Genomic DNA, 24,912 nt, shown 5'->3' on the forward strand with positions numbered 1-24,912 from the left:
GTTATATGCAGCTACACGAATTAAATATGCCTCGGTTTATTAAGTACGAGACATTTAAGTATACAAAATTAAAATTTTTAAACGACAAAATATAAATATACATATATCTATGGGAATGAAACAAAATTGTTTTCGCTTTTATTTATATGTATGTATATTCAATATAATGGGGATTTCGAAAGCTTATTTCGATTTGATTAAGAATTCGTAGTCGCACTGAATTTTTAAATTTGTACAGAATATAATCAGGGAATTTTGTTAATAAATAAATATTGTAGGTACTGGAACCGATGGTACAAAATTATCGACATTATCGATAGTATCCTTTTGACACCTCTGATTTTATGCACACATACATTGACAGCACAAGCGTTGGCCTGGCACGTAGAAAAGAGTTGACTTTTTGCTTTACATTGACGACAGAAATTGCGTTTAAAAAAAGGAACCAAAGATGACAGCATTGCAGATCGATCAGCACCTAAATGTGGAGATTCTCAAGCGTGATTTGGAGCCTTGGAAGGGGGCCATAGTGAGTGCATATCGTGTGCTCACGTGGGAGAAAAATTACTATTGCGTGCTGGTATTTGGCGGCATAAGCGTCATATATTTTATGTTGTGGTACTTGGCTCTATCGGTCATAACAATGATATCTCTGCTCGCATGGCTGATTATCATCATTGACTATTTGTTGCCCACGATTTCACGCCTGCTTTTGAGTAGCGTCATTTGGGACGAAGACCACGAGGCCAAATATGAGAGTGTTTGCGGGCAGATCTACAGCATCAAGACAATTTGGAACGCAATGGATAAGTATCTGTTTATGGAGCGCAAGTCGGCAATGCTCGTCATCATGATGAGTTCGCTGCTGCTCGGCTTCGCTTGGATGGGAGCAGTCGTTGACAATCTGCTGTTGATGTACTTGGCCACGCTTCTCACTGCCACATGGGCTGGTATGCAGGATAATTACGTCCTCAAGAGCATCACGCAGGCAATTTTATTCGGCAAAATGAATTAGCAGTAGCGAGCTGAACTCGACACAACAACCATAAAATCAAATCATCCAACAAAACAAACAAACTTGCCAACAATTAAACTCCAAATTAATTTCAGACTTGGTAAGTGTTAAGGGAAATATAAATAATTTAATAGAGATCCATGCAATATATGTAAACTTCTTTTCATTAGCTGCTGGACTGCTGTGCCCCCTGCTACAGTCGAAGGATTCGAGAATCTGCTCAAGTGCAACTGCAGAAATTCTGCATAATTGTTCCCGAGTCTGTCAAGCAAATCATTTCTGGTGCATCAACAAAAAACAATAGTCAAACAAAAACCTCTGAAGAAGTTACTTAATCAATACTAATTACTAATTACAAACATGCTCCGCTCCGATCCATTTAATTAAAATAACTTAAAAACCCAATAAAACGCATGTCCATAACATTCCACAAATTAAGTTTGTGTATAAAAATTATGACGAGCATCTAATTTACAGAATGGCTCTTATTTTGGAGTGCATATAAATAATTACATATATCTATTACGTATCTCTGCCATGTATAGAAAATAGTTAGAATGCTCTTTGGATTTCAATCCCTTTATTTATGTTTATCAGTGTTAAATCACATCTGTGAACTAGGTGCATTAGAAAGCATTATTCTATAGTTAAATTCCATCAGCAAGGAATATAAATAATTCCTTGAGTTTTTTAAATTTTTTTTTGTATTGAATAGCCGTTGAAGTATAATTTGCTCAGGTACGGCTACCTGCTACACACAGGCATACAACTAATTAGTGCTAATCCACCGCAGAAGAGGTTACGCGGTAGCAAAATGCCTTTATGTTTGGTCAAGTTAATCCAGAGTCAGGTACCGCCTTCAACTGATCCCCCGCAGATGTGGCATAACGGCAGTCAAGTACGTTTGGTCAGAGCAAGGGTCTGCTGTTAGGGTTCTATTCGGGGTAAGACATGTGTTCAATCGAAATTCCTAAGATGGTAAATGTTTGGGTAGGTCAAGCTACTGTAAAGCAAGCGACCGTTGTATTTCTGGCCTCAAAAACGTTACACAAATCCACCGCAGATGTGGTTCAACGCTGGTAAAATACTTTATGACGGTAAATACTCAAACACTGAATTTTCTATGCACATACATTTATTATTTAGGGTGGGAGCAACGTCCAGCAGGTTTTGTCATAGACTTCATGGTTTTATTTATAATTTATTATGTTTAATTTGGGTTAGCGCAGGTGTTACATAAAATTCGCTACTTAAATAATTACCATGTAGCTTTAGCTTACCGTCTGAGAAATATTTGCGGAACATTTTGACATTAATAAAGTCAGAAAAAGTCGAAAAAAAACTTTTCTTATATTTTAATATATTTTATTTATATAACAACAGTCAAATTTGATCAAAAGTGAACCTTATTAATTAAATTAAAATTTAAATATGAATATTAAACGAAAGTGAAGTCATAGGTCTGGGTCTGGGTTTGGGTTTGGGTTTCAACTGATTTTATTGGAGGGATAAATTGGATAAAATGTTGTATCCTAGCCATATCACGGCTTGCCAAAAAATGAAACTTTTATGGGTAAAAAAGTGGCTGTTAAGTTTGGCCCAAAAAGCCACTCGAACGCTTAGTTTGGCCAAAGACTCACCTGGGATAATTATGGCAAAGTTTTCGACTCCTATATCAATACCCCCTGAGCCCCCAAATAAGTAAGCTGCTTTGTTGCTTTTCGTATTATGCCCGGGCCAAAGTCTCTCATAAATTTAATGATGTTTTTGCTTTTCCTTTTAGCCTTGTTTTTGCTTCCACCCCCAAACCGAACATATACATAGCTCAACCACCTTCTTCGCTTGCTTTTTGCATTTTTTAGAGCTTCACTTTGGTTTTCCGCATGATGGTGGGTTGGGGTGGCCAGGAGGAGGGGTCCAATGCTACTTGGCGCCTAATGAACGCGTTGATGAGGCAGACCTACCGCCCAGGCAGCTCCGCATAAAACTTGACTTTCAACCCAGCCTCCAACGAGCAGCGGGTGCGGCTGCTGTTGCTGCTGTGGCTGCTGCTGCTGCTGCTGCTGCAAGTGTGTCTAACGTTCCAGAAATAACATTTGTAGGTAATAAATTCTAAAGATAATACACCCACAAGACACCAGAGTGCCCCCTACCACAGGGTCTAGGCACTAGAACGAGCCTAGGCTCGGCACATAACTCGACTCCTGTCTCTCCCGTGCTCTTCTATTTACGAGTATTGCAGCGCGGCGGCAGCGGCTCCCACTAAGCTAAGCGCAAATATAAATTCTGCCGGAATGGCGCTTCTACGGGGGTGGTGGTGGGGGTAAACCTCACGCACATTGAAATATTACACCTGCAATTGGCGATGCTGCTGAGACGCGTTTTTTGGTGCCCACAGTGCCATGTACTATGGGTGTGTGGGTGTGGGCATGCCGTTAATGAGGCTGTATGTGCGAGTGTGTGTGTATGCGTATAATGATGCGTTTATTATTGCCAGTCGTCTTCGTGGTCTTTATTAATCTCAGATAATCTTTATTTTTTTTTAGTTTTATTTAGATTCTATTTTTAAAGATTTTTCTGCTGATATTCTTAATAATATATATTATTGCTTCGTAAATTGGCTTGCCTAAAAATGTATTTTTTTTTTTAATATATAAAAAACCTTGCTGTGTAGACTTTGTGCACTCTCATAATTATTACTCGAAATTCGCCGCGTGGATATCCAAAATAAGAAAGGGTTGACAAGTTAACTGTGCCACCTTTTACAGGATTTTATATTCGTGTGAATGGAATGGTTTTACCTGGAGATATAGCGACCCAAAGTTTAAGTTTTCTACCATATTTAATGATTTCTTTTTTTGTATATGTAAACTTTTCTTTATTGCTATATATTTGGATTGAGAGCTAAAACTAAATTTTGGTATATATAAAAAAATATAGAATGAAATGTGAAATAGGTGGTAATAATCTCTTTGCATACCTTCTGAAATCAGGTCGTATTCATATTTGTATGTAAGTTTTTAGTTGTAAAACATTTTTCACTTAAGCCACAAAAAATAATGACAAAGGCAGGCAAGAAGGTTGCTGTGTTGTGCATGTGCCAAGGACCAAGGACCAAAGAGAGACGGGGAGATGTTGCAAAGGCGGCAGCACCGTGTCATTAGGTTACATGCTTGTAATTACAATTCAGAGACTGTGGGAGCGACGCACACGCCCAACGCTCGCTCGGTTTTATGGCCCGGAATGAGCCAGGCAGGCACCCGAGATGAGTAATACAAGTCCAAGGTGGGGCCGCCCGCCTACTACACTGCTGCCACCCAAAAAAACAGAATCCAGTCTCCTGCCTGCCCGCCTGCCTGCCGGGTCATCGATGTCGGAGCGGTTTCGGGTCGGTAAATCCTCCGACTACATATGCAGATTATCTTTGTTTAAAGGTTGGGCCAGGTTGGACGGTGGGGCGTACCTTTTTTAGGTGTATGTACTTTTTGTTGTTCCTGGTGAACAACAAAAATTATGTCATAAAAATGTTGTTGCTAATGTCGGGGGCATACACCTACTTACGAGTATATTTAGAGAGGAGCCAGCTCCGAGGCAGCCACAAAATGCCGCATTAAAATCACAAAATATAAATACAATATGCAGGGGGGGGCTTTTGTGGCAGACCCACTCGCTCCATTCCTCGCAACTGATTTTCGGAAGGAAGTCGGGAACTTTTATGCTTGTGGAAAATTACGTGAGATGTTGCTCCGCGTAGCTCGGTGGAGCGGGGAACGAGGCAGGAAGGGAGACGTAAACTTTCGAAAGTTTGCCAGGCGATAAAAGGCACTACAACAGTTTTTTTATGTCTTTCTTTCTTTTTTGTGTTCCCGATATGCAATATTTCCGGTTATTACTTTCCGCAAAGAGTGAGTGGAGCAGAGCTCTACCTGATTAGGATAAAAAAAAAACTCATATACGTAAGCCTTGTGAACATACAGTATATATTTAACAATATGTATGGCGGTCCTCTGTCATCGGAATTTTGTGCCAAGTCGATTTGTCACTTGTGTATTTGGGGCCCTAATGATATTTGGAACAGTTGTACATTTTTTAAGGTTTATTCTAACTATATATTCAGGTATATGTTTTTGCAGTCTCAAAGTATTTAAGCTTGGGCCAGTTTGGGAAAGAATGAAGTTCCCCAGGTGCTCCAATTCTGGAAATTCAAAAATTTTCTTGCATATGTGTAATAACTTGGTTATTGTTTGGTTCTTGAGTTCTGAGGTTCTGAGTTTGGTTAGTTTTAAAATTTTGATGTGCTGTCAAAATAGAAAACATATTTAAATCAAATTGTTTTTTGTTTTGTTTTATTGGTTAAGTTCTTACCCTGTTATATTAAATATGTTCACAGTCCGGATTAATGGGGATAAATTTTAATATTTTTCAGACTTTTTATGGCCAGCACATATTCGGAGTTCTCGTGCGGGGTGTGGGGGGTATTAATGGTGACAGACTCTAGATTTGTGCACTGCTTTGCTATGAGCTTCCAAAGTGGACCCGGTAAATCCCAAAAAATTTTTAGTTCTAATACTGAGTGTCCGCAAAATAATAAAATAGCTCGTAGAATAGATTCGTCTTCATAATAAATGCAGTTGAATTTCTCATATTTTCCTCGAGCGTGGAAGAGAAATGCACGGCCCAGCTCTTCGTTGACTTGGGCCACATTCAGTTTGTCTTGCTCCGGCAGGTACCCGAACACAATGTCCATGATCTCAAGTGGAAGATTTAAAAGCATTTTGATATCGAATGACGAACACGTTCTAGAAGCAATCAGACCGGAAACAGGAAAGCGAAGTTACGTACATATGCAACAGGGATGCATTGCAGCGATTAACTAAATCGATTTGATGCAAGGGTTGTGTCTGCAGAAATTAGCAGAAAGCCAGTAGTACAGCAATCTACTTCACCAGCCAGTTGCAGATTTTTCTATATTTAATTTGCAGCCGCTTTAATTTTTGTAGCTAATGCAAAATTAATGTTATATAAATGTTACATATATAAATATTGCATCAATTGGTTTTGAGTACAATATTTGCATACGGCACCTGATTTAGTTGGAGGAACTCAACTCAACAACCTTTGAGGATATATTTGAAACAATTTCTGAAACAATGAAACTTTTTCGCTTGGAAATTCTCGTAAATTCTCCAATTGTTGTGCTATGATTTAAGTTAATCTTGGGACTTGTTCTATATTTATAAATGATGAAAATAAAAATCCAGGGACCGCAAATAACAGTTATGAATGCTAATTTTAAAATAAAATAAATTTAAAAATAAAAAAAATTTTTAAATAAAATAAATTTTAAAATTAAATAAATTTTAAAATAAAAATAAATTTTAAAACTAAATAAATTTTAAAATAAATAAATCAATGTGAAGGAAAAAAGTTACGGTAACATGGAATATACTGTAATTGATATTTCAGTTATAATAAGCTACATATGTACATATATTCGAAAAAAATTTCTATTTACGATTTATTTATTATAAATAATTTTTAATTCTTATTTTTATTATTTTATCCAATAAAAATTAGAAGTAAAGATGATTTTTAATTTTTAATAAAAAAAAAAATTAATTCAATGTCAACTTTCCACTCTATCTACACCAGAACTAGTCTGCCCCATTTGATGGTCTCTTAAGCAGGCGGCAGGCATCCCCAGAATCTGGATCCCCCATTAAACTGCAATCCCCACCAGATGTGAGTGTTGTGTGAATGTGGCTGTGGCAGGGTTCACCAGTGTCGTAAAATATGAGAGATTTTCCGTTTGCCTAGCTGTATCTTTGCATCGTGCGATTCATTATTCGTCGCTCCATTGTTTGCCACATGCCCCACCCCCCCACGAACCCGCACACACCTTGGCTATAGTTTTCCCTTTGTTATTCTCATTTTTTTGGTTTTTCTTCTTGCTATCTGTTATCTGTCTGGTTTTTGGTTTTGGCTCTTTAATGTGTCACCGCGGAGACAACTATTAAAACTTCATTCATATTGCGGTTTGCAGGATATTACATATGTATGTATGTATACCCGATGAGCAGGATACATTTCAAATCTGATTTGGGGGCGGGGGGATGGATGACGGCAACAGTAGCAAAAATTAGATGAGCTGCTGCTGCGAAAAACCAACTCCAGCTCCGCCCATCCGGAAGGTCCATCTGTCAAACATTGTGCCTGGCCTGGCGACAGTTTTTGTGGCTTTTTATTGTTGTTGTTGTTGTTGGGGGTTGGGGGGGTCGTTGACAGAAGATGGTATCCTGCTTATGATGATGCTGTTGTTGCCCTTTTGATGGGTTCGGTGTGTGTTCAGGGGACGGGGTACCGGGTATGTTAAAATATGAGCACATTCCCCCACACCCTCCGCACTCACTCTCTGCGTGTGTGCGAGTTCTACATGTGGCATCATCTCTACCCTGCTCATCTCCTCTCATTTTCTCAATAGCCATTTTGCCTATGATCTCCAGCACCCAACCGCCACCCCATCCCCACCCATACAGACGGCATCCTGGCATCCTGCTACCTGGCAACCATATGTGGCCTTTTATTACGATTATGATTACGTGTAAGTGCAGGAGGGGTGTGTGTGTGGTGTGTCCTGTCCCCTAGGGGCTGTTGGGGTTCCATTAAAGAAATCAGAAACCAGAGGAACAGCTGACAGAATCAATATATAGCCAGCCTATCCCCTACCATGATGCCTTTGGCCCTGTTCTGCTCTGGACTGTCCCTGCTCTGGCCCTGCTCTGCTGACTATCTACCTCATTATGCTAATCATAATGATTAGAGGAGAGGAGAGAGGGCATGGTGCAGGGGTATGAATCCGAAAAACCAATCTCTGCTCTGCTCGCAGCAATTTGTCACGCTGACTGTCGGAACCCAACAACCAAACCAAAAAAAAAAAAACAGCAACAACAACCAACAATGGTATCCAGTGTTTTTTTTCTTTTTTATCGACCGCATCAGATCTTTGAAATAATCTGAGAAAGCCCCAAAAATGAAACTACGGCGAAAATTAAAACAAGTGGAGAGACGGCCATAAAACCCGAAAGAGAACACAAGAACTACGAATACCCTTAATGTGTAATTATTTCATTTGTATTTGGTTTTCGTTTCTAGAGCTCCAATAAAAAATATATTAAATATAACATACGCAAAATAATTCAATAAAAAATTTAAAGTTTATATTAAAAATAATTAAGTATGCTTACAAAAATGTTTAGCATTTAAAATTATTGTTTGTAAATTACAAGATTAAATAAATAATAAATAAAATAAATCTGTGACTAGCGCCTTAAATATAGGTACACCCTCTCGCACTAAAATAAAGACCAATAATTTATATATAATACGTATAAAAAAATAAAATAAATAAATTAAATATAACATACAAATGAAAAATAATTCAATTAAAATTTAAAGTTTATATAAATATAAAATAAATAAACAATAAATAAATTAAAATTCACCAATAAATAAATATATAATAAAAATAATAAAAAATAAAAGAAATGTATTAATTCCATCTGTTTCTAGACTTCTGGATATCTGATTTTTAAATTATTATTTCATTTTTGCCGATTTCTACTTTGCTGCACTACAGATTTGTTGGTGTAAATACATTAGAATATTTGTATTTGCCATTAGGGAACTGAGACTTTCCCTTTGAATACCTTGCCCTGGCTTACCTTCCCCGTGTTACCAGCTGAATGGCATTGCCAATGAGCTCTGCAGCTTAGGTGACGATTAATTTGAGCTGGCGGCTGTGTGAGTTGTGTGGGGAGGGGGGCATAGCCCGGTCAAATGGTCCGGCGGTCAGCTAAGCAGATGCCAGAAAACGGCCAAAAGCCAAAGTCAAAGCATATGCCAGGGGCTACCACAGCAGAGTTCGCTCCAGTTTAAGTTTCAGCGTTCCAGCGGAGACAAAGACAAAGACAAGTTCTTGTTTTATTTAATGTGGCACAGTGACGGCGACGGCGATGGCGATGGCAACGGCAACGGCGTTGGCGATGTGCTCATTGATAATCATAATCAAGCTAATGATGCGGCAGATGATAAGCTGCTGCTTCTCCCAGAACCACAGACCAGAGCCAGAGCCGTTTCGGCTATGTTCGTCGAACGGCTTTAATGATGATATAGCATCATGTCCAGCAGCAGCAGCAGCAGCAGCAGCAGACCACATTGATCGCATCTGCCACAGTGACGATATCTTCAATTGGTTCACAAAACATTCCTCAATCCCCGGGCCAGGGCTCGGGCTCGAACACGGACACGGGCTCGTTGCCGTTCTCGTTCTCGTTCTCGACTCCGGCTATGGGGCCCATGTCACAGGCACTTGCTCTGCAGTGTCTACTTATCCAAGCCAATTATCTCTTGGGGGCCACAGCCAAAGTTGGAAGAAAAACCGATTGGCTCATCGAAGATTGGAGGAGCGGCAGGCCAGCGAGGCTCCCTCTGCCATTGAGCCGTGGAGAGGCCCATTGCTGCTGCTGCTGCTACTACTTTAGCTGCTTCTGCTGGCTAATGAGTGCAATTTGCTTCTTGTCTTGGCCACTAAATGCTCGCATTAGTTTAGATAAATAGCTTAATTAATACGTTTAGTCTGCCTCTCTCTCTCTCTCAGTGTCTGTGTGTGTTTTTGTGTGTGTGCCACTGGGCTATGGGCAAGCTCTCTGCCTCTGCCTCCCTCTCCCTGTGCCACTGGCCTGACTCCCTGCCGCTACAATTACAACAATAACGAGCGGCAATTATTAGCCTAATGGCATTGTTTGATTTCCGTACTGCACTTTTGGGGCGGCCAAAGTGCGAGATCCGCTAAGTGGGGAAATATTTGCGACCCACGGCGCAACGGTGCGGTGCGGTGTGGCGAGTAAAGTGTGCGGGACGGGGGGGGAGAGTGTTAATGTGTTTTGTCGAGGCAAATAGATGGATGGCCGCGTTCAATGGAACCATTAACGCTATTCTAAACGGCTACGGCCACCCGATTAAAGTGCTTTGTATAATTGTGGGTTTCTTTATATCTATTTAGTTTTTAACAACTCGAAAATAATAATTATGCTTGCTATTAAATGCACAAAAATATCAATTTAAACTCAGATTTCAGCGAAGATTGAGGCAATGTATTGGTAAATATTGTGCATTGATGTCTCTACGAAAAGTTTTTAATTTCACGCAATTATAATTTTTAGTTTTTCAAATATTAAAAAAATACTAAAATACCAAAAATTTCTAGGTTAATAACAGCAAGGAATATACCGTTAGCTGAGATCGAAACGCTTTCCTAGTATTTTTTTGAGATAGTTGAATATGTTAGAAGGACTTTGTGGAAGAACTTTTCTCAAGAATTATCTGTTTTATAGCAGATATTTTTAAAAGAAAACATGACTATAAAAATACCAAACAAAATACCGAAATATACCAAAAACATGAAGTTTTGCTTATTTGAATTGGTTTTCGCATCAAAGCTAATGAAATTATGTGTAAATTCGTTAAATAAGTTGCTTTTTTCATCTATTTGAATAATAATAAGGCGACAGAATTTTATGGAAATGTATTTTTATTTACAATTCATTTTTTGCCTACCCAGAGAAATGTCTATATGAAGATCTCCCCACTAGTTACCACTAGTGTTGTATTTCTTAAAACAAAAGTGGGCTATTGAATTTAAAAAAAAAACTCTACAAGCAGTTAATCTAGTTCTAAAAATCATCGGAAGCCACTATGGATAAACTATTTGATTTGATTTATGATTATACATATGCACACCTCTGAGGGGGGTTTCCGGCAAATAACAGAGGCTATACCCTTTCTTGCACTTACATATCAAAATCAATTTCTCACGTTTTCGATTTCATTTCTCTACGCCGGATCGATTCAAATCGATTTCCCTGCCTCGCCGCCTAATGACTGCCCCAGATAGAAAATTCCCAAAAAAACCAAAAACAAAACAAAAAATATATATAAAAAAAACAACAAAAAAGAAATAAGGGGAAACAATACAAAGGGCAGGCCGCTTCTTGACCGACGCGCGCAACGATACGCCCCCATGGTAGCCACCGCCACAATGGTCGTGACTAATGCAAAATGCCTGGCGATGCTCATAAACACCTCATCAGCGATCATTACGATGCCTTCTACGAACGAAATTACGATAGAAATAAGCCAAGACCAGACCCAGACCCAGAAATCCCTATAAGAAATATATGTCTCAATAAATCTGGGCAACGCCGACGCCGACGCGACGCCTGCCCCATCATCATCATCATCATCGTCGCCATTGCCGTTGCCATTGCCGTCGTCGTGGTCGCATCCCCAGCATAACTATAAATCTCTTGGCCGATCGCAGCTCGTTAAAAAATTAAATTAATAAAACTTAATTTGCACACAAGACAACAAAGACAAATAAAAAAAAGCAGCTTAGCGCTCAAACAAAAAAAAAAAATTAAAGCAGCACCAAAAAAAAAAAAAAGCAGAAACAATAGGCCTCGCTTTTCAGACGGCAAATGACCAAATCAGAGCTCCAAATTAGCAGCCCACCACTTGGTGGATCATTCCTTTGCTATGTGTGTTGTTGTTGTGGCATACCCTTTGGCTGGGGGTATTATAACGCTGGGAACGCTGGGAAGGTCACATTTTGGATTCTTCTTTAAAGTTGATGTTCCATTTCCTCATGACTTAAAGCTTTCCCATAGCACTGATCAATCCACTAGCGTAACCCAAACTTCGAACCTAATTGTGGTTTTTTTATTCGAATTTATTTTTGCTTTTTTTGAGGGCGTTGCGACGTCGGCTCGCACTGGCACTGATGATAATGATCGATTTGGTGCTCCAAAAAAATGTGTCAAAAACAACACGAAAGCCACTCCAATGAGTCGGCGGATTTGATTGTGGCTCACACAATGACGGGCTTCAATTGTTGCTGCTTTGACGAATGATTGATGGAGCGGACAATTGAGCAGGGTGTGGGGAGTAGGGAGCAGGGAGCAGGTGTTGTTAAGTGCGGAAACAAGGCGAAGAATTCCTCAAAGTAAATTGTGTCCTGGGAGTGCGTCAATGGGGACTATAATTCGATATGTTCAGCAGTTTATGTACTGGCAGCTAAGACCTTCGAAAAAAAATATATAATTTTAGATCTGAAGGTTTTTTGGTAGCCCCCATGTAGACGCTGCCTTCTAGGGTTCTTCTGTGGCTACGGAATTTGTATTTAATCCCATCAGGGCTTATGCAGATCTGTTGACATGGCTGGCTGAGGCTGGGACTACCTGGGACTGCCTGGTACGTTGATCTGCTTCACGCCTTCCTTCTGCTCTAGGGAACTCGGGGGGTTTTTGTTCTGTTTTTATTCTTCGGTAAACAGCATTGAGAACTGTCGCACAATTTATGATTTTATTGACTGCACTCAAAACATCTGATGGCATTTACCAGTGGGCTCAGTAGGCTATGTTGGAGCACATACCATGACGTATCTGTATAATTACCACGATATAACCATCGCTCCAGCTCTAAATACAATCGTATTCAACAGATTTCCGGCACTTTCACTTGTATTTGATTAACCCCGCTCCCCACTCTCCTCCACTCCACAATTCCAGTTGGTAGTCCCCCCCCGTTTGGCATTCAACCGATGCAAATCCAATTTGTTTGCCTAGGATGCATGAACCACAAATCAATTACGCGGCCCTCTCTTCCCAAAACAACAAAAACAACAACAATAGGAGGAAAAACTACACGGCTCAAATTAATGAAAATCCAATGAAAAGCGCTGCGGTGGTCGCTGACGCCACATGCAGGGCATCGGGGGGATATATACCATGGATGTGTATGCACGTAAATACAAACCAAAAAATATGAACATATATCAAAGGAAAACTAAGACACGACACGGTAGTTTTTGACTCAATTCCTTGTTCTTTTTTTAATTTTTTTTTTTTTTTTTTGCTTTTTTTGTAGGTTGGTAAAAACAAATTCATTACGCAACATCCAACAATACTCTCGTAGCATGACAAATGGAACGGGGCACCGTCACCGGGAACCGGGCACCACCAGAACAGCGGGTGATGTCGGGTAAGCCAATAAAGAGAGCCCCGACCGACCGACACTCTGACGGGGGTTTAGCGTGAAAAATGTGTGAGAAAAGCCACACAAGTCGACAAGGGCCAAAGAAGAGTTCTTTGATTGAGTTGCATTTCCTGATTTTCCAAAAACGAATCCGAAACTTTCAATGGAAAAACACACACACACACAAGAAGAAAGAAAAAAAAAAAACGCGTAACCGTAGACAGCTTCAAAAAATCCACAAGATATCCAGCAAAATCGAAATGTTGACAAAACAAATAAACATGAGGGGGAAATGAGAGGAGAGAGAGAAAACAAGTGAAACTTTGCGGCGAAAATTCAAACGAAAAAGAAGTTACAGCTCAAATTACGGACTAAAAAAAAAAAAACGAAATCAATGCCCTGCTCGAGTGGGAGAAAGAACTCTACAAATGACATGTAACCGAAAATGCAGCGGTCTGTCATTATCCTTCGAGTGTAACGCAAGCCCGTGGGTCACAAGGGGATGGAGGAGACTCTCGACTAAACCGAAATCAAAAGATGAGCAGTGGGAGCAGGATGAGCCGAACAGAAGAGTGCACTCTAATCTACGAGTATCTGCTGGGTTCGGGTCTCTCGGTCTCTGGGATAAGTGCAGTTGCAGTAGTGGACATTGATTTATATAAAACTCGCATTCAGATGACTAAAGAGGACCAAAACACTTCTGTCCCAACTGTCCCCATCCTTTTTCTTATATTTCCTGCACGTTCTTTTTTTTCTCTGTGTGTTCTCTCGTTCGGCGCCTCAGAGAGTCAAGTGGAAAATGCCCGTTAACCGATGCCTCTTTCAAGTGGTCAAAACTATTCACGAAAATGCATTCCACTTGGCTATGGAAATTTGATTTTCATGTTTTGGATGTTTGTGTTACGCCCCATTCCCCAGTCCCATTCCCAGTCGCAGGTTCAAACAAACTAATTTATGAACGTCCTTATGATGGCAGAGAGTCATTCGAAAATACTTTTGTTCCTAATTGCAATCGTGTCCGCCTGCAGCTGTCACCAAACCCACCAGACCTAATCACACTCGGACACACCCCCCCGCCCCACTCAACAAAAAGGCTGCTGGGTGTCCTGCCAGAGATATGATTTAGGATCCTCTTAGGCGCCAAACTATTCATTTAGATTAGATATACGAGCATGTGGTATTGGCTGTAGGCCTGTTGGAAAATTCGTAGCCTTTTGCTGGAGTATTGCGGTTATCTGGAAGATTAGTCACATAACAGCTGTGGATAGACTCCGGCACAAGCCTGATCAACAGCAATAACTGATTTCTGCGTGCGAATAGGTAGGGTATTTGGTAGTTCTCTCAACTACAACTTTTGCATTCGTTTCCTTCTTCCATAAAAGACAAAGAGATCTCTCAGAGTCAGCGGGTTGTCTGCAGTCTCTCACTTTCGATCGCAATACCCCAATATGCAAGCGATCCCCATAGCGTTCCATGTTCGACTTTGGCCTCGGGCGGCTGGCGTCTCCAGTCAACGGATCGCTGTTGCTGGGCATGTCTGGGCTATGCCCCGAGTCTGGCAGAAAATAGATGATGCTTGGGATGTACATATGTAGGCAAAAGTCAAATGAATTTCCAGCCTATGTCAACGTCGCCCCACCACCGATGGGGAGACACGAGACTGCGGCTGAGTCAGCGTCAGCGTCCGAGAGAGAATTCTGCAGATGGCACAGAAATAGAACTCCCATGGTCCCCTACAATCCCCCAAAATGAGACTATGCCTCGTTTCTCCCCATCCCCCATCTCTAGATATATTTTTCGCATTAAACATGTCAAACGCTCGTCTCGTCGTCGGCTGCAATTAATAAAGGTGCTACATGGGGGACTAGGCGACTGGGGGACTCTAGAGGAAAGGAATGGAATGGAATGGAGGAGTGGGCACACTGACTGGGGGATGACTGGATCAAGCGACCAAATTGTCTGCGAGGCTATCCAAGAATAGATCCTCCATCCCCCCACCTGGCTCACTCCCTCACTCATTGTCGCTCTTCCTGTTGTGTGTTAATTTGTCGCCCCTCGAGGAGTTTGATTTTCGGTTCAGCTTAAGTGGGTAAGCCCAGCGTTCTGTCGTTGGTGGGAGGGGGGCATGGGGAAGAGATCTGTAGGTAATACCCTCGGCAGCATTTTACGCCCTCTAGTATTTCCTTTGGTTATTTATTTGCCGCGTCTGTTTGGCATTTTTCGGTTGGGGTCGAAGAACAAAGCGTTTTCGGGGTGGGACACTTTTTTTTATGACTCTGTAGCTCTGGGGCTACATTTTTCAATGTTCCTTTTCCGGGGGCGGCTTACCTGACGGCACAGCACAGAGACGATTATTGATCTTTAGCCAGAAGTTTGTTAAATTTCCGCATCTATTTTTGGGCAGCACTCATCCATCCCCAGAACAGCGACATATACAGGGAGTAGACAATTGAAACACTTCCGTTAATGCATTGATATCACGTGCTAGACCATGTTGACAATCTGATTTGGATATAGAACATTTTTCCAGTGGATTTTGAATCTTGAGAGATCTCCTAGAGATCTTTTCTCTGATTTTCAAGAATTCTGTGAAGAAAAGTTGAAAAAGTTTTGAAGGTACAACGGAATTGGAATATCACGTACCAAAACGGGATAATGTTTTCCTTCAAACTGATGGTTCTCAGAAAAACATGAAAGTTTCCAGAAACAATATCTGTTTTTCAGTTGATTGAATTCAGGAATTAAAATGACAAACTATTTCCACTAATTGAATATTAAATAAATGCCTTTAAAATTTCAAAAGCGTTAATCGCTCATTTATTTTAATATTTGATTACTGGTCCATTATTTCACAATACAAATTGAGAATAGAGCTTTGTTTTGTTTATTATATCGAAGACTGGAAATTTCGTGGGTACAAACAAAAAATTCAACAATTATTCACGAAGTGAATGGTGCAAGATGAAGGCAAAATATTATTCTTGTTGTGCAGCAATATATGCCGCCACCAGCACTTCATCGTCAGAGTGCATTTTTTTGTTCTTTTTTAATTTCAATTGAATTTCACAACTGACTCTGTTTACAAAACACAGCTGTTTCAGCTATGTGCCACACCCTCACGGAATAACTTGCAAATTTTTGGCAGGAATTTTCCGCGGTGCTGGAGACAGGCCTTTACCTTTTAAATGAATTTCTGTTCTGTTATTTTAAGTATAACAATTGTCTGGATTTTTATATTGAATTAAGAATTTTTCTCCATTTAAATATATTATTAATAAGATTAATGTTTCAATACCGCGATCCTGCTTGCAGTCATATTTATTTACATAATTGTATCGATAACTATGCTTGTCATCTCTATGCAGAATGTCATCTCTTAATCCGCGTAACTCTTCTAAGCACATACAAATATTTGATTTTATTTGTGTTTTTTGTTTTGTTTGTTTTGGTTTGTTTTTATTTGTGTAGTGAAAGCAAAAGCACTGCTTAAGCTGTAATGTAATTATGTGCTATGCTATGAACGTGAGTTATGTGAATCAAACGAAGCTCAACGTAAACACGTGCAGTGGAAATGTTTCCCGGAAAACAGCGTAGGTGTGCGATTCGCAGTTCTTCACAATTATTTTACAATTTCTCAGCCGATGGACATTTTATATATATAATTACCATTAAACCACATCTGTGCTGGTTAGCACAAACAAAAATAACTTTACCTAACCAGTTCGTGGTATTCAAAAGTCAATAGACAAGGTTTTGGTTTCTGTTGATTTTAGTGCAGGGAAAACGAGCGTTGAAGGACGATGTCCGCCGTTACAGCTACCTGAGATGTATTCTTTTATTTTATTGCCCATTTACACGACGTGTGTACAGATAATTATAATTATTACTAATCCACCGCAGACAACAAAGGACTTTTATGTTTGCTTAAGTTAATCCCGAATCAGGCACACGCTGCCTGCCACTGATCCCACGCAGTGTATGTAAATACAATACCCTAACATTTCTTGCCCTTGGACTTATCCAGCGCAGATGAGGTTTAACGCTGCTAAAATACTTAATGACGGGGGAGGTAGTAACGGTTTTCGTTAGAGGTTTTCAGAGGCGTTTTGCTTACTGTTTTTTGTTGGGCTAACACCAAGTACTTACAATTGCATTTATTGGCTTGAACTACATATATCTACCGACGCTACCGCAGATGTGGCATAGTCAAGGGGCACATGCCTCAGTGTTACATTAAATTACTTGCGTTCATTTCCATGTCCCCCCTGCTGCTGCTGTTGATAGCCCGATACGTTCCATTGGCAATAAAATAATTGGAGGCCCAGGATATGCCTGGGCAAGAGCAACCCCAGCCAGAGAAGTGCATTTCATAGGCTTTGTTTACTTTAAACAAATTTGTAAACAAAAAACAGCTGACTGTGCAGTGTAACCGTTGAGCCTGCACAGAGCCTGGTCACACTGCAACTAGCAAAATATATATGGTACTCTAGGCAACATTTGTTCTGATCTGACTACTGGGCTAAAGTAAATAATAGAATTTATTTATTTGCCTACATTCTCTACATTCGCTAATTTTTTCTGCATATGATTGTTTTCTTTTGGTTTTTGATTACTTTTAGATTGCAACTAAGTGCCTCTTTTGTTCGCCATTTCCAATACAATTATTTGGCACCCAGAAAAATCCAAAAAAAAAATGTTCGGCATCAATTATGCAACTTTGTATCCACAGAAGGAGTTGAGCTAACCGTTGCCAGAGTTTTCTTCGTGCTTTCTTGGCCCCCTCATTCATTTGCAATTTCCATTAAAATGTCATTGAAATTTCACTTACAAAAATTGTTCTCAAAACCGAAACCCAAACCCAAAATCCAGGAAAAAATAGGGACAGAGAGAGAGAGAGCGAGTGGAAAAGTGGGAAAAACTGAACTGAGTTTTGTATTGTGGTCGGTTTTTGGAAGGGGAAAAAAGGAAAAACTAGGGCAAAAGGAAAAACTTTGGCTGGCAATTCTATTGCCAAACGCATTTTGCACTTCAATTGCACGTGAAAATGAAAATTAAGTGAAGTGTGTGTGTGTGTTTGTTGGGGTTGGGGTTGCTGGGCTGGGCTGGGCTGCCGTTGGTTTGAGGTTTTCCGGGGGCAAAGCTGAGGGAAAAACTGAAAAATTCAAGCCTGTGTTAATATGCGTAAGTGTGTTATGCGGCGCGCGCGCGGGTATATGCAGGGAATGAGCAGAGTATTTTCTGAATGCCTCTTGCGGTGTCAGGTTCGAGAATCCTGAGTTGAAGTTTTTTCCCCCAAACCCTCCCCATCCACACCCATCCACTCTGCATTTTCACGTTTGTCTGTCGCTGTCATTGATATGGCATCTTCTTCCGACTCAGCCCACCCACAACTGCCTGCCTGCCTCCGCCAGTGGCCGCCTCGCTCTCTCTCTCTCTCTCTCTCTCACCTTCATTCGTTGTCGTTTTGTCGTTTTGTCGCCTGTTGTTAATTGTCATTGCGTCGCTTTAAGCCGCTCAGTGGCAGCAAAAGCAACGTGAGAGCAAAGCAGGAAGCAAAGGAAGCCTCAAGCGGCATCGAGACATCCAGTACCCTTGAAGACAACTCCTGTTTAAATACGAAACTCGAAAAAGTATTAAGAAATTCCAAGCCAAAAAATATAGAGAATTGCATATTATAAATCTTGTTCGAATTTTGAAAACCTTCTGGCGTAAATCAGATCACAGTCTTGCAAAAACTGCAACTCTAAATGCTAATCAATTAAAAAATGTCTCGTTATGAATCCCCTATAAAATACTTCACAGGATAATTTCTGCAGGTCAGTCTTCACATATTTTTGCAAAAATTTAATGCTCCATAATATTGCATATGAAATTATAGGACACATATTTATATAGGCCGTCGAGGACACATATTTATATAGGCACACAGATGACGTATGAAGCTGCGGCATGGAAAGTGATTCTCCGATTGGTCAGAGAAGCCAAAAAATCGAACGAACGGAATGAGAGCGTTAGCTGCCTAGAAATTTCATTATTATTGCTGCTTTCAGCAGACATAAAGAGCCATCAATAATTTCAAACAGGGAATGGGATCCTCCAAGCTTACGAAGTGCAGGACAGGCAGACATTTCATTTGCAATATCTGAATGGCAACTCTGAATGGGAATGCCCTCTACCAGGGTATGCTGGCTGCTGGGGAGATTGGATGTGGGTTGGTTGGGGGGCAAAAGTGTATCAGGGGCGAGTGTTGCTGTTGTTGTTGCTTTTGCTGCTGCTGCTGCTGTTTTCACGCGCGGTTAGCGTCTGTAATTGCATTGCCAAGTAAACGACGAACCGCGAACTGTGCGACAGACACTCGGAGATAGCTCCCATTCTGGGTACAGGCACGGGCCCGTTTCCTGGCAAGTGTGTGCCTTGGCGTTGGCGTAAGTGAAATTTATTTCAACAGCCACGCCCCACCACCCCTCCAGGCATTCGGCCCCAAAAACTGTCGGTGTTGGCCAACTTAGGCGAAAAATTGAGCAGCACAACCCGACAGGGGCAACATCTGTGGCACACTGACCACAGACCGCTGGAAACTACTGATATGGTGATAGTGTTTTAGTGAAAAATACCTTTGAGACGTCAAATGCAAAAGCAATGACCATGCTAAATAGTAGAGCAGAAAAAACAGGCCGACGTATCGAAAAAGATAACGAAAATGTGCGTGTGGGCATGTCGCAATTGCGTTAATTTTCATCACAAGAGGCACGAAATAAACAAAATCACTTCTGCTTTTCTCAAACCTTAACTATATATTAAATGTTTATTCTTTTAAGCCACTTTTAGTACCACATACACTAAATTGCGGATGTTACTTGACCTTCGTGTCACTACAGAACTGACAAACTATTCCCACAGTGGCAAAAAAAAAACAACCCACCGTACAGAAGAAGTTGCATCTTCTGTATAGAAATTTCTCCTGTTTCTGATTTTAAATTTTAATTAAAGTGCGGCTCTGGCCATGGGTCTCTGTGGGTCTGCTGTGGGCCCCTCTTGAGGTTCACGATCTTGGCAAACAATTGGATAAAAGTACTTCTTGACACGCTTAGCAATCGCATGGTCATCACACACCGGCCATGGATAGGCCCTGGGGCCATGCGGTGCTTTCTAAAAATGCCAAAATGAAAATCATATTCGTATTTGCTTGCGATGGGCAACTGGCAGATGGCGAGAATTCTATCACACATGACCACCAGAAATAAGAAAGCGCGAATAAAAAAACAATCCATGAGCCCATGAATCCATGCATTGAATGAACCATAATTTCCGTCAACTCATTGAGCGGTATATAAGCCCCCATGATCTGGCCAACGATACGCAGTCGACGCAGAGCAATTCCCCCAAAATGATGTACAAAATTTACATTTTGTGTCTGTTGGCGGCGGCCATGGCGGCACCATCTCCATCTCCCGTTGCCAAAATTCCAGCCGATGTGGAGCTGGAGGAGGTTGAGGCTGAGGCGGCGCCCGATCTGGATGAGTCGCGTCTGGCGGGTATCTTTGTGAAGGATGGCAATGAGAACGGACAGCTGCGGTTCCTGGCATCGGGCCTCACCAGCAGCAGCAGCTCGACCAGCAGCAGCACTGGCTTCAACTCTGCCCTGAATCAGTACATCACGAACAAGCAGGATATGCTGGAGCAGCTGCGTCCGAGCAGCACAGGCACAGGCACCAGCACAGCCACTGGTACGGGCCTCGTCACTGGCACCTCCGTGAGTGGCACCGGCACTGCCACCACCGGCAGTGGGCTGGTCACAACCACCACTAATGGTGCCATCTATGTGAATTTGGGTGGCAGCTCCTCGTCGTCGTCGTCATCGTCGGGCTCGACGATCACCAATTCGGCCATTAATCAGGCCATCTATGGGGCTTCACCCATCGCCGATCTACTGCCCCAGATCGTGGCCGAGGGTGCCCTTTCGTCGCGTCGTCGTCCTGGCAACAACAACAACATTCGACGTCGTGTGCCCAATCGCCGGCGCGTCAATAAGCGACGCGGCAGCGTCAACAACAACAATCTGCAACGACGCCGGCGTCGTGGCAACAAGCGGGGCAAGAAGAAGGCCCAGGTGATGGTCGTACGGCCCAATCGCGGTTGATTCCATTTCCCACTTCCAGTTCCGGTCCTTCAACACTCCCCTCACTTAGTTAAGCCATCGCCTAGGTCGGTTTTTTTTTTTTTGTTTTGAGTAAAACCATTTTTTTTTTTGTATTATTATTATTACCCTGCAAGAGGCAACATTAATTTATTTATTTAAATAATTGAATGCAAGCAAATTACACTGTGCAACACATTTGTCGGCGCGTTTACTTCAAGCGATTATTTGGGAAAAGTCTCTGCCTTGGATAATTATTTAAACCAGGCACACGGATTGCACACCCATTGGAACTTTTTGATTTGATGACCAAACATCTACCATTCGAAAACAGCTTTTGAATAATAAATTCGACTATTATTTTGGCATGAGCTAATTTTAATTGCTCCGAGGATTTTTCACTTTGCTGCGAACACTGACCCAAAATATTTTTTAACTTGGATTCCATCATGCTCTGGGGACATCAGACTGAGGGTATTACAGCTGTCCAGTGTCCAGCAATGTTCTACTGCCAAAGGTCTTTCTGACTGAAAGCAACTAAAATATTATTTATTCAGATATTGTCTCTGGTCTATCGAGGTACTTTTTTTTTGACATTTTAAAACAGCATTCAAATGCTCGTGGATTCATGTTAAAATGGTGTGTACGTTTTAATTCAATTTGTCTAAGAAAAATTTAAATTATGAAGTTTTATGGAATTGTGGGAAATCTTTATACCAGCTCGAGGCGAACAACTGACTCGGAAATAAAAAATTAATTTTGGAATTTGTTAAATGCATTTCCTAATTACTATAAGGACATATAGCATAACCATTCGATAGCTTTAATTCTACAGAGTTCTCGTAATATTTAAATTCCATTTACAGTGGGAATGCCGGCACACCACCTGCTCCAGCAGCCTCAAAATTGGTGTAGTGTAGTGCCATGTCCCAGGGCCTTAATTTATGGGCCAACTGGTGTTCATGTTCAGGGCCTCAGCCCAGTGCCCCGGGCATGAGTCGGAGGGGAGGCCGTGTACGGGTCTGTGCTTAGGTGCCTGCGCACACCACCACCCCGAGGGTCTGGGCTGGGCTGGGCTGGGGTTGGGCCCTGGTCAAGTGCAAGACAAACGGTCGACGGCACTGCATGCGGCGGTCAATGTCTTGATAAATGTCCGCTATCCGTACAGCAACGCAGTACCCTCGCGGGTACCCTATCGCTTGCTCGGACTGCGACTGCGACTGGGACTGGTTGTCTTCCTCTAAATCACCGTCACGTGTCCCGGGCTGTGCATTATGTGCTCATGACTGTAATGAGCCTGTAAGTGGACCTAATCAGTGTCATAATAATAGAAATTAATCACTGTGAGGCCAAGTTGGGTGGAGAAATTGGTATATGGGTTTATGGGCGCGCGCGGCCCACCTGCAGCTGGAGAAAAAAGTCAAAGTTGAAGTTGAAGTTCTCCTGCCACTTTCTTTCCCCATGGCATTTCCTTTCCCTGTGGTGCGGTTTTGTGCAGCGCTTTGGCGCATACTTTGTAAATGTTTTGTAATGATTTGATTTGAAATTCATTTGAATTATTGCTTGCTTCCGGTTTCCGGTGCCTTCGAAATACTTTCCTGTTACCCAACCAACCCACAGACCCACAAGTCAGACCCCCAAACCCAAACACAGACCCACAACCAGAACCGTGTAGAGCGAGGAGCCACAGCCACAGCCACAGCAGTCGGCGGCCCCTGGCAAGGATATGGACTCTATGATGTACGAGCAACTCAGTTGCTTCTCTCTCTCTCTCTCTGTCTCTCTCTTTGTGGGCATGTCTGTCCGATTCCCGGGAGTTTATTAAGTACTGCCCAAGTATATGCATAGGTCAAGGGGCAGGAGACTCTGCTGCTGCTGTGTTTGTGTGCGGAACTTTGTTAATATGCAAGTGAATGGACATTTCCGGTACGTACAAAACGTGCCATGTGCCAGTCCAGACCCAGACCCAGACCCGGTCCCGCGCCAGTCCAGGCCAAAACACAATCCAGTCAAGTCGATGCCAAGCCACCCGGCCAAGACCCGCGAAACCTTTAGAGGCGGAAACCGGGTGGCCAGTGCCAGAACCAAGGACATGTGTTGCTCCCTCCACACACACACACACACACACACACACACACACACATCACCATGCTGCGCCCTTGGCTCCACTTTGGGTACTGGTACTCTGGTCGGATACATTTCGCTGCACTGCCAGAGCGGGTTTTTCACACGGGTTTCGTTGAATATATCATATCACAGATACATAATATAAAACACAATAGACATAAGGGAATAATTATGAGGCATACAAAAATACATGTAAGTAGCATTATTCATTCATTCACGGATATCAATTTAAATGGATTCGTTCTACCCCTGAATATGTAGTTCCCAAAAATATCGCAGAGCAAACAGACTTCGGTTTGGTCAAAGGTTTTTGCAATGTGGGTTTCATTTCATTTTCATTTTTTTTTTTTGGTTTTTTTTTTTTTTTTGTATTTCTTTGGCAGTTCTTCGGCTTCGCTCATGTGTAATTTTCAATTAAAATGATTTGAGCAGACAACTTTGAACGCTTCTGGCACTGACTCTGCTCTCCGGTCTCCGGATTCCGATTCGGACTCTGTGCTTTGGGCTTTGGGCTTTGGGTGGGGGGTTTTAGGGGCACAAGCCGCAAATACTTTTTGGTAAAAATCATAAATCATGCAGCAGGCAAAGACACGAACCGTATTGGAAATCGACAGTGCCGAGGACGAGCGTTGACACAAAAACGGACTGGCTTCGTGGAGGAGGAGAAGACGGACGCCCAACCGCCCGCCCGCCCGTCCGCACATACTCGTATAGCCGGCTAAGTGGGCCACAAGTTTCGTTTCACTTTTGAAATAGTTGCAAAGTGGAAAAGTTTTTCATCTCTGCCCCTGCCGTCTGGACTCCGTCCGTTTGGTTGGTTGGCTCTCTGGCTGGCTGGCTGGCATTTGGCATGCAGAGTGTCCATGCCTGTGGTCAAGCCGGAGCATAATTGTAGAATTTCCTTTTTTTCCTTTTGCAGCGATGAGTGCGTGACACGCGTGGCTTGTGGTTCTTGTGTTGCATAGCGATGAAAGGGGCACTTTTATTGCTACCCATATGTGTGCATAAAAACGTTCTTCTCAGTAAAGAAAAATACAAATACTCGTGCATGCGCGCATACTCGTTATTGCACATGGGAATTCACTTTGCTGTGGTTTATTTCAGCTTACAAAAATTCGACCATTCGTCCAACTATTTCAGAAATCAATATCAATCACATGATTGCATTGAACGCTCTGATTTGTTGCCTTACTCCTTAGCCGCACTGTAAAACTTGTGATCAGGATAAACTTCAGCTGTCCATTGTCCGCTGTTCGTTCTCAATCACAAATAAATATAGGGATATTTCTTTTTTATATCAATTACAAAAATAGTTGCTTTGGAATTTTTAATATTTAATATTTTTAATATCTTTATTATTATTTAATATTTAATATTTTTTATATATAATATTTAATATTTTTTAAATATTTAATATTTAATATTTTTAATATTCAATATTTAATATTTTTAATATATTGCAAATTTAGATTTTGGTAATCTTACATTGATTATGAAATAGATAATAAAAAATAATTAAAACTACCCTCGATGATCCGTAACT

The 24,912-nt window shown here is 41.5% G+C and overlaps 2 protein-coding genes across 2 annotated transcripts; both read left to right on the forward strand.

The window, feature by feature from the left end:
• Positions 1–340: 340 nt before the first annotated feature.
• LOC111067054 (ADP-ribosylation factor-like protein 6-interacting protein 1) lies at positions 341–2,080 on the forward strand. The gene is made up of 2 exons (XM_022356078.2): positions 341–1,115; positions 1,186–2,080. The coding sequence occupies exon 1, from the start codon at positions 452–454 to the stop codon at positions 1,013–1,015; it is 564 nt and encodes a 187-aa protein (XP_022211770.1). The 5' UTR covers positions 341–451; the 3' UTR covers positions 1,016–1,115; positions 1,186–2,080.
• An 18,454-nt stretch (positions 2,081–20,534) lies between these two features.
• On the forward strand, positions 20,535–21,245 carry LOC111067013 (period circadian protein). The gene has a single exon (XM_022356025.2). The coding sequence runs from the start codon at positions 20,535–20,537 to the stop codon at positions 21,243–21,245; it is 711 nt and encodes a 236-aa protein (XP_022211717.1).
• Positions 21,246–24,912: the final 3,667 nt, after the last annotated feature.

The sequence above is a fragment of the Drosophila obscura genome, unplaced genomic scaffold (genome assembly GCF_018151105.1).
Source record: "Drosophila obscura isolate BZ-5 IFL unplaced genomic scaffold, ASM1815110v1 contig_73, whole genome shotgun sequence".
NCBI lineage: Eukaryota > Metazoa > Arthropoda > Insecta > Diptera > Drosophilidae > Drosophila > Drosophila obscura.